The sequence below is a fragment of the Lycium barbarum genome, chromosome 4, assembly GCF_019175385.1.
Source record: "Lycium barbarum isolate Lr01 chromosome 4, ASM1917538v2, whole genome shotgun sequence".
Lineage (NCBI taxonomy): Eukaryota > Viridiplantae > Streptophyta > Magnoliopsida > Solanales > Solanaceae > Lycium > Lycium barbarum.
The window spans coordinates 130055396-130065914 of record NC_083340.1 but is presented as its reverse complement, the minus strand read 5'-3'; the positions used below and the strand labels follow the sequence as shown (position 1 = coordinate 130065914).

Sequence of the window (10519 nt, the reverse complement as noted above, 5' to 3'; positions counted from 1 at the left end):
ACAGTCTTTCATGACACCATCTCAATATATTTATATACCAGTTGGTATCATAATTTTGGGGGCATTTCGAGTAAATAGTTTTAATTTTTTCTGGGGGTACACTTGTACATATTTTGCCTCCAATGGGCATGCGTGATCTTATCCTGAAAAAAAAAATGATTAACATATTAGAAATGATTGTAAACTGGCCTCCTTCATAGATCAAATATGCTCCTAAAGTTGTTTTTGGGTTTAAAATTATTCTTAACGTACTAAAACGGCTTAAAAATGTTCTCTTCTATTTATTGAATCAAATTGGCCCCTAAGATTATTTTAAATTTAAAATTATCCCTCCATTAATGAAATAATTATTTAAGATTTAATTAAATGCGTGGTCTTTTTTTGTTAATCCACATCAAATTTTAACCCAAAGAGAACCGATCCATCCATGATCTAGCCCAACACAAAACACAATTTAACATAATTAATATTAAGATGTTGTATTAAGATCTGAATGCTAAATAATTAATATTGTTTATTTTTTTCAACATTTGAATGTATAAATTTTGTATTTTTTTTAAATATTAATAAACATAAAATTTAATAAAATACTAAATTAATCTAATCTTCTATCAGCAACATATTTTTTAAGTTTTTTATGGCAGTTGGTGGTGGTGATATCTAGCAGTGGTGATAGTGTCCGTCGATTGGCGACGATGTTGGCTAATGATAGTGTTGTGGGTAGTAGCTAGTGATAATAGTAGTTGACAATAGAGGTTGATGGTGATAGTTGGTGGTGACTGTTGATAGTTGTGGTAGATGACAATGATGTTAATGATGGTGGGTGGTCATTGGCGATATACATTTGTGGATGATGGTGGTGATTCTCGCTGGTGATTGGTGGTTGTTGTTGTTGTGGTAATGGTGGTTAGTTGTGATGATGGCCGACAACAGTTTGATAACAGTGAATATGGAGATAGTTGTGAATGGATGAAGTAAATTGTCATCTTTATAAAATCTTTAAATAGACATCTTAATGATATTACCACTTCTTTACAAATCTTAATCATTCAGGTCTATTTCAGACCCATTAAATAGTTGTAACATAAAAAAAAAAAAATGCAAACACACGTAATGATTTAAATCCAAATGATTAAGTTTCAGACCTTAATAACAAAAAATTTAATGATTAAGATTAATTTTTTCATTAATTAAGATTAATTTTTTCATTAAGCGCAAATAAATAAGGCCTTAATATCTACCTAGATTCTTCGAGAGAAGCCTTTATCTCTACCTAGAATCTTAGAGAAAAATGGATAAATAGCCACTTATGGAATGCTAATGAACATTTAACTTCAAAGTATCCTTAGCTAAAAACATGGAAAGCTTTAATACAATTTGCTGGAGTTGGAGACTTCAACATATGAAACTCTAACATTCTCGGCCATAACCACCATTCTCAGTTTAAACTTCAGAAAAAATTCATGCGGTTTGAACTTTTATTAGTTCAAACTCCCATAGAGTTCCATTTGCACCATTTCAAACTTAATTTTTTTTTTTTGGAGTTCCGCTTGCATCATCTCGAACTCAAGGCTTGTTTGAACTCCAGATTTTTTGATAGAACTCCACGAAAATATCGCAGAATATCAACTGCATAAGTTTGAATTCGAGGATACTATCTTGAAATTTCACTTGTAGAAGTTAAAAATGATATTTGAGAGGTATCATGAGTGAAATAATTCTTTTAACATTGTTTCACTTTGAACCTATTTCACTCTTGGTATCTAACAAAGTAATTATTTATCATCATTCTACTCATGTACCTGAGGAAATTATTTCAGTACAATTTTACAGACTTAACAGAATTCTGAAATTTGAATTTTATTAGTTCATACTATATGAAAATGCCAAAGTCTGAATTGTAGCAGTTGTAATTTCAGAAATATTTTGATGTGCTGGAGTTTTACTTGTCAAAACTTTTAACTTTAAGGGTGTGTTTTGTATGATGAAAAACGTTTTTCTGGAAAATGTTTTTTGAAAAATAAGTGGATTTCTTATTTATTTACTAATACTTGGTAAGCAAGCAATAAAATATAATTATTTCATGAGCATTTATACGTAATCTAGCAAAATGGTATGGGGCTTAAGGATGGGGTGGATGTAAGGGTTTCGGTATGTAGGTTGGGAGCGCCGGTGGTTAGGGAGAAAATAATGAACTTGAAATGTTATTATGAAATTTGTTTTTTCTTCCATTAGAAAAGTCATTTTTCTAAAAAAATATTTTTTCAAAACATCTTGACCAATCAAATATAAAAAAAAAAAAATTGGAATATCAAACGCACCCTAATAGATGTGTGGGAGTTTTTCTATTATTTTAGATAAAATAGTTTTATCAATTTTATTTTCGCCAGAAGAATTAATTATTTCTCAATTGCACTTGGCTAAAAAGATTTGCATTTGTGTAAAGCCTGAGTCAAACTGTCAAAAAGGTCCTCACAATGCTGCTTTGAACCCACAAAACTATGGTCACGTCCACCATAAATTCCGACTAACGCAGCTCTCAAAGTGCCACACATATTTAGTATGGGAACATGTGATTTGCCTTTGCCTTATCTTCTCACCATTATCAATTTCCCTGACTTAGTACTTGCTTCTTTTTCCTTTATAATTTCAAATTCGATGTTTGATTCCTGTATCAGGATTCGACTAATTTGAATTCACGCAGCGTAAAATTCATTTAAAGGTAAAAGTTCCTTATCGAAATTTTTCCATACCCAGAGCTTTCTCTATCAATTTAACATCACAAGTTTTTAATTTTTTTTAACCTAATCAAAATACGTATATAAATTGAAACGAAGCCTATATAAATAGGCTTTTGTCCCCACCCACTCCTTCATAACAAAAGACGTATCAAAAGTACAACTACATATATACCACTTTTCATCCTTGTAAGTATTTCATATTCTTTTGAGGAAAGGGACTTGGATACATCATGCATTGTCTTCAATCATGTTCAGTCTCTATTGGAACAAAAAGCATAAAAGTGAGCAATTGGGAAAGGAAATACAAAAAGATAAGAATCTCTAGGAAAGAGATACCATTGTTTCTACTTTCTAGTAGTCTGTGGTACATTTTATTTATTTGCTTATTTATTTGTTTCTCTTTCTTTCCTTCTTTTTGATACCTTCATAGTCACGAGCAAATCTGAGTAAACAGCTCAAAAAAGAGAAACAAACAAACTAAGGAATTGAGAGGAATGGGATTCAAGGATAAATGTATATTGGAGACACCATATGAATTTCTTGCAAGATATTTGACCGTTTAAAAAATCAAAAAGCATTTGTTACTTTTTTTTCCTTCAAACCCGCTCTCTCTTCTTCAAATATTGAAATCTCAATTAAGTAAGACGTTTAAGAGGAAAAAAAGAGATATTTAGATAAATATTCTTATGATTACCGCTAAAAAATGATTTTGGGATTCTCATTGTTGTTTAGAAGGGTTAAAGACAAGATGAATCGTATTCGATCTCAAACTCTTTCGAACACTGAGGTTCGGTTCCAAAGACTATAAATGATAATATCAGTGAAAGCCGATTGGTGGTGAATAATGTAAGCAAAGATTGTTATTTAAACTCAAGAATTGAATGAATATTGTTACAAGTTCTCCTTGAGAGAAAGGAAAGTTGTCAGGACTACAAGTCTCAAAGATGAGATGATCCTGATTCGCTTGGGAACTCTTATTGGTGTCTTGATGTCTCCCCTCACACCCAACCGGAACTTACGAGCCCATATCTCCTGTCCTCCACGTGACATCTTGCTAAAACTACCCGTTGTTCGACATAATTTCCCCAATGCACTATTAAATATCTTTTTAAATAGATATATAAAACCCTTAAGGTAAATAGGCTACATGTTATTCAAAAGAGGTGCGTAAAAACTTTAATGATGGATACTATAAACCGGAGATAGTATATATATTTGTCTCAAAAATTAATAAGGGATATTTGCACTTTTGATGGCTCAATTATTTATGAATTATAATTTTGGTCTTCGTAACATTTGGCTAAGCATATCTAACCTTCAATTAACTAAAACATATATTTTTGATTCCTCTATATAGAAAATAGTGATGTTTATCATATTTTTAGAACTACATCATCTCCAAATATGGAGTAACAATACAAACCTAACATACATTAATAATTGGATGGTTTAGCAGTTAATAATTTGTTAACTTTGTGAAGATTCACAATTTAAGAAATCAAAAGCGCACATATTAATTATTAATTAAAGGTTAAATGTACTTAAACCCGAATTATAAGTACCAAAATCAAAAAATTTCGATATTTAAAGGATTAAAAGTGCTAATATCCCATTTAATAAATACAAAAGTTAATCTATTTATTGTTCCAAAAAGATGCAAAAGTTAAATGTACTTAACCCGAATTATAAGTACCAAAATCAGAATTTTTCGATATTTAAAGGATTAAAAGTGCTAATATCCCTTTCAATAAATACAAAGGTTAAATCTATTGTTCCAAAAAGATACAATAGATACATTGTTTCTACATTAATTTCCAATTCTAGATCTGTTTTTAGTTGGAAATGGCTGTGTCACATGATAACAAACAAGCCACGGATTAGCATACAAAACCAAGCTGTCCATTTAGAAATGTCTTTAAGATACTATAATCATATTAGATTAATTCCATTCACAAATAGTACATACAATTGTTAGTGCTTCATTTCACCATGGAGCTAGAATTTAAAATTTATGACTTTGAAATTTTAGCTTTTTTAAAAATTATTTGATCTAAATTAATAATCTTAAATATTTAATAATTTTTTTAAAAAAATATTGAATTTGAATTAAAATTACTAAATTCAACCTCAACCAAACTTATAAGTAACACTCTAGCTTAGATAATTTTGGTTTAGGTTGGTCATCTAGATATGATCAAATTTTCTGTTTGTCATTCAATCACGAGCATTGAGTCATGCCCAATTTTAAGAAACATTTAATATATGAATTAAAAGAAGCACAATCTTTTTATAGATGCTAGATGCTAAGAGCATGCTACAGTTTCTTGTAACACTACGTACTACATTCTTGTAAATTTTTTTTATTTTTTTTTTGGCAATGCCCGTGAAAGATTACCATACCAACTAAAAGGATCAATACACCTAAGAGAGCACTCAAAGTCCCGGCCACCTTCTAGGAAGGGTGCTAAGATCTAGTGAGCCTTTGGAGAACTAAGTACAATTGCATCTATAAAAGAAACATTCTTCCTACCACTTTTGCTATTCCTATACATGTCTAATCGTGTTCTCACTACACTTTGTATCTGTTGTGTTATGTAACTAGTATTTACAACCAGCCCTCTGAATATTTTATGGTTCCTTGCTTCCCAAATCTGATATATAGTGGCCCCGTAAACAGCAGCCATTGTTTGCTTTTTAAATTTGCTCCAGTGTTTCTTCCTTATCTTGATCAGGTCTTCTTGCACTCTATGCTGTTGTAGCTTGGTTCCTAACCATACTTGTATATTCCTCCATACATCAGCAGCCCAAGCACATCCATAGAATAAGTGTTCTGCATCTTCCATATAGCCATCTTCACACAAAACACAGTCAGTGGCATCACAGTGTAATCCCATTCCCGCCATTCTGTCTTTACTTAATAATCTTTCCTGAGCAGCCAACCATAATATGAATCTATGCTTTGGAAGTGCAATCCTTGTCCATATCAACTCAGCAGTAGCTAACTTTGGTGCATTACCCAATAAATCCATGTAGCTAGCTGAAACCGAAAATTTCCTATTTGCTGTCAAACAGTAATGCCCGTTATTATACCATGTCTGCATCCTATGCTTGATCCTGTTAAGTTTCTTCCAATACCAACTGCAGTCTGTTGGTGGTATATGTGTCCAAAAGTCATCTTCATTGTTCATATAGAGACCATTAATCCATTTCACCCATAGCAGATCCTTCTTCTCCATTATCCACCATATCAATTTGCCCACGGAAGCCATGTTCCAAAGTTTGCACCCTTTAATATTTAACCCCCCTTGCTTCTTAGGTCTACATATTTTGTCCCATGCTACTAAGGATACTTTTTTTCCCTCTATTGTGCTCCCCCAAAGAAACTCCCTGCAATGTTTGTCCACCTCCTTAAGCACACTCTGGGGCAGTATAAATACTGAGCCCCAGAAATTATGTAAGGAGAATAGCACTGATTGTATTATCTGTAACCTTCCAGCATACGAGAGATGCCTTGTGGATGTTGCTCTGATTCTTTCAGTAACCTTGAGACATAGCTGGTGACATTCAATTCTGTTCCACTTCTTTGGAGAGAGTGGAAGTCCCAAGTATCTAATTGGAAATGTTCCTACCGCAAAGCCAGTAATATCTAGCAACCTTTCCTTTTCTTCATCCTTCACACCCGCTATGAAAATGTTGGACTTCTCAGTATTTGCCATCAGTCCTGTAGTTGCTGAAAAGTGTTGCAAAGCTTGCATAACCCTTCGCACTGAGGCTTCATTTCCTTTGCAAAATATCATCAGATGATCTGCAAAGGTGAGATGTGTCAATTTCGTCATTTTACACATTGGATGGAATCGAAAGTCTGGCAATTTGCTCATCTTGTCCAGAACTCTAGATAGGTATTCCATAACTAGGACAAAAAGCAAGGGTGAAATGGGATCCCCTTGTCGTAGACCTCTCCTTCCTTCAAAGTATCCATAGCTTCCCCCATTAACTTTGATGGAGAACTTTGTTGTAGTCACACACATCATAATCAACCTTCTGAATTTCTCTGGAAAGCCAAAACCAATAAGCATTTCCTCAAGAAAATCCCACCTCACCATATCATATGCTTTTCTTAAGTCTATTTTCATTAGACACCTTGCACATGTCTTTCTATTGTAATGTCTCATGAGGTCATGGCATATGAGTACATTGTGGACCAATAAATGACATAATTAATTGGAATGGATCTAAATCTGGATCCAGTCTAAATAATAGTCTTGTGTTCTCGCATCTTCCAGCCCAACCAACCCTTGTCCAAAATCAAAGACACCCCATTAGCACTTCGAAACAATTTCTCATATCTTTGTATAATAATAGGTTACAATTATTTTGTTCCATACTTTTGGGAGAACAAAGAATAAAATTGTCAGCTAATTGGATGAAATCAATTAAGCTTCAAACTTATTCACTTGCAATATAGAATATATATGTACACAAACAGATCATTTAAAGTAAACAACACAGTCATCAGTTAAGTTTATAAATCGGCCAAATTGAACAATACATTAAGAGGGTGTTTAGCTAAGCTTATATGTCGGTTAAACTGATTTATATGTACTTTGATTCATCTACGTGTTTGACAAATATTCATACTGCTTATAAGTTGGGTGCTTATAAACCAAATGGCAAAAGCCATAAGTTGGTTATCCCCAGTGACTTTTCACCTTACCTTATAAGGACTTTTAATTTAATCATTTTTTTTAATATTTATCCTAAATACTTCATCTGTTTCAATTTGTTTGAACCTATTTTCTTTTTAGTCCGTGCCAAAATGAATGACCTCTTTCCTAATTTGTTAACAAATTCACTTTATGAACAGCCACACAAATTTTCAAGGCTTATTTTGAACCACAAGTTTCAAAAGTCTTCCATCTTTCTTAAATATCGTGCCCAGTCAAATGGGTTCATATAAATTGAAACGGAGGGAGTATGTTTTATAATTTTCAAAATATTTTTTCAAAAATAAAATTCTAACTTTCTCTTCATTGTGCATACATTGTTTACATTTTCGTTATAAGGGTACTTTTCGATATATAATTTTTGTAAAATTCTTAAGAATATTTTAGTAATTTTAAAAAAAGAATAGCTTATTGATTGTACTACTTTCATCAAGCACAGCTTATGACTATCACTTTTGTAACTTATATCAACACCAGTAACTTGCCTATTTATAAAATAAAATAAATTCACACTTCAAAATATGTTCCACGCTCAAAACTCATCAACTATTTATGATATGCTAACACAAACGAGGTCTAAGCATCTGCACTAAGTAAATTATACACTGATCATATCAATACTGATCATATGAACGAAGAATATAATTTGCAGAACCGATAAAATTACAAGGAGCAAATCTTTTCTTACAAAAAGAACATCACTGATAATCTTAAAGTCAATCATGAAATATTCAAAATCTTATAAAAACTGAAAAAGGATATCAAAATCTTATAAAAACTGAAAAAGGATTAGTACTTGTTCTACTACTAAAATTTCACTGATGATAATAAAAAAAGGTTTAAAGCAAATGTACAACCTGTGTGTGCAAAGACCACCACAGTTCTCCCGTACGACCCGATTACATAATCCGGGTCGGGTCAGGTCAAAACCCCGATTCCAGCCGCCCCGTCCCCAAACGTAGCCTCAATCTTATAATCCGGGTCGGGTCGGGTCAAAACCCGAGCCCAGCGGCCCCGACTCCAAACTTATCCCGTCTATGCGGCTCATGAATCTTCCTATTCTTCCAGAAACAACTCTCCGGCGCAACCCCAGCCGCCGCCGTCCTCATCGGCTCCGATTTGCACCTTGTCAGAACAAACGGCTCGTAAGCCTTTGCATTTACCAGTTTCTGCTCTATCATTGTCGAGAGGTGTTGGCCCTTGCTATAATTTTGCGCAGGTTTAGAGTAGTCAATGCTGCGCCTTCTCTCGGGGATTACTTCGTTGTTCTTATTCGCTGTTTTACTAGCTTGTTTTTTCTCTGGTGATATGAAATCAGTGCTGCATACCCATGTTTCTTTTGAAACTTCCATGGATAATTTAGGTTCACACATCATTAGTAACAAACAATCTGGAAGAATTGATTTGTTCTGTTCTTTTCTCAACTCCTTTGGATACTCAACTTGTGCCACCACATCTTCTTTTTGGATTTCATTCTCATCAAATTTCACGTCTTCTTCAATGTCAATGTGTTCCAACAAGAGTGTTTCTTCGATGACCTTCTTTATAGTTGATTTGAATCTCTCATCATCTTCTTCTTCTTCTACTTCCAGTGTGGCATCTTCGGCTTCTGAAAAAGATGGTTTTGCTTCTTCTTCTTCTTTCTCCGGTTCAAGAACTTGGTTATCAGCTTGAATGTTTCCTGAGAAAGATGGTTTTGCTTCTTCTTCTTCTTCTTCTTTCTCAGCTTCAAGGACTTGGTTATCTTGAATGTTTTCTGTTGTTTGATCTACAATTGATTCAGGTACTTGTTCGCTCTCTTTTTCATCTTCTTGTTCAGTTTCTGGTGTTAATTCACCGCTCTTGAACTTTTCTTCTTCATTCTTACTACTTTCTGTCTCCATTTCCATGACGACATCTTTTGAGTTCTCTTCATTTTCCACAAGATCTACTGGAACACTAGTTTCCTCTGGTACTTTGCATTCAAAGTTGTGTGCATCTACTACTTCTTTTTCCGAAGCCTCATTTTCTTTCTTATCTCCTTCTTTTCGAGTAGGTGATTCCCAGAATCGACTAGTAATATCTGCCATTTTCATAGGATCAGATCGACATCTCATTAAAAGCAAAGCATTCTTAGGTGGAATACAAATGCTAACTCTAGCTTTCTCTTCCTCTACTACTCCTTCCTTCATTTCAACACTCTCAATAATATCCTCAAACACATGCCTTCTTGAACTTCTCATTTCTTCCCTCCCATGATTAGACACCATCAACTCAATCCCTCGCGTTTTTTCTACTTCTGCATCTTGCAATGCAACTAACCACCTAGTAACTTCCCTAGATCCTTCAACTTTCTCTTCCTTTTCTTTCTCATTATTCGTTGTAAAACACGAAGAACGACATGGAAACAAACAGCTAAACTCTCTCAAAGCTTCGTATATCGTCGATGGCAAATGAACCCACCTCTGATTTCTATGCACACATTGATCTTGCGGCTGAAAATGCACACTTGAACTCCTTTGACTCTGAATTAACAATCCCCTTTCTTGATCAGGGGCGGCTTGTTCTAGTTTCCTAAAACTTACATCACTCCTTCTGTTTGACAAACTTCGTGTTTGTTTCACTTTCTTCTTCGTTTTCATTTTCACTTGTCCAATACAAGTTACCTTAGGGGAAGAAGGTTCGGGGTTGTCAAACCCCGAACCGCGTTTCTTCCCAGTGTGTGAAGGAAAGGTGGCCGGGGATTGGCCACCTTTAATGCTGCCGTTGGCTTTAAGCCGACGGCTAAGGGATGTGGAAAGAGAGAGAGGTTGGTCCCGGGCATGGCCCGGGCTAAGAATGGATTTGGAAAGTTTCATGGAAGATGAAGATGAAGAAAGACGAGAAGTGAAGCAAATGAAGAGCTCACTAGTAGTATGATGGGGTTTGTCCAAGGCCATTAGCTTAGGGAAATTGGTTTCTTGGTTTCAGTTGAGTCCATTTTTGTTATAGCCATGAGAAAATGACAAAAAATGGTTTAACATTTGAGGGGGTAGGTTCAAAATAGTCGCATTGAACAGTTTTGATTCTTCACGT

The 10519-nt window shown here is 34.2% G+C and overlaps 1 protein-coding gene across 1 annotated transcript; it reads right to left on the bottom strand.

Annotated features, from left to right (window-relative positions):
* Positions 1–8170: 8170 nt before the first annotated feature.
* Positions 8171–10519, bottom strand: LOC132636460 (uncharacterized). Its single transcript, XM_060353329.1, has one exon. The coding sequence runs from the start codon at positions 10381–10383 to the stop codon at positions 8458–8460; it is 1926 nt and encodes a 641-aa protein (XP_060209312.1). The 5' UTR covers positions 10384–10519; the 3' UTR covers positions 8171–8457.

Coding starts and splice junctions, on each gene's coding strand:
- LOC132636460 (XM_060353329.1), bottom strand. CDS start 10,383: ATGGCCTTGGACAAACCCCATCATACTACTAGTGAGCTCTTCATTTGC.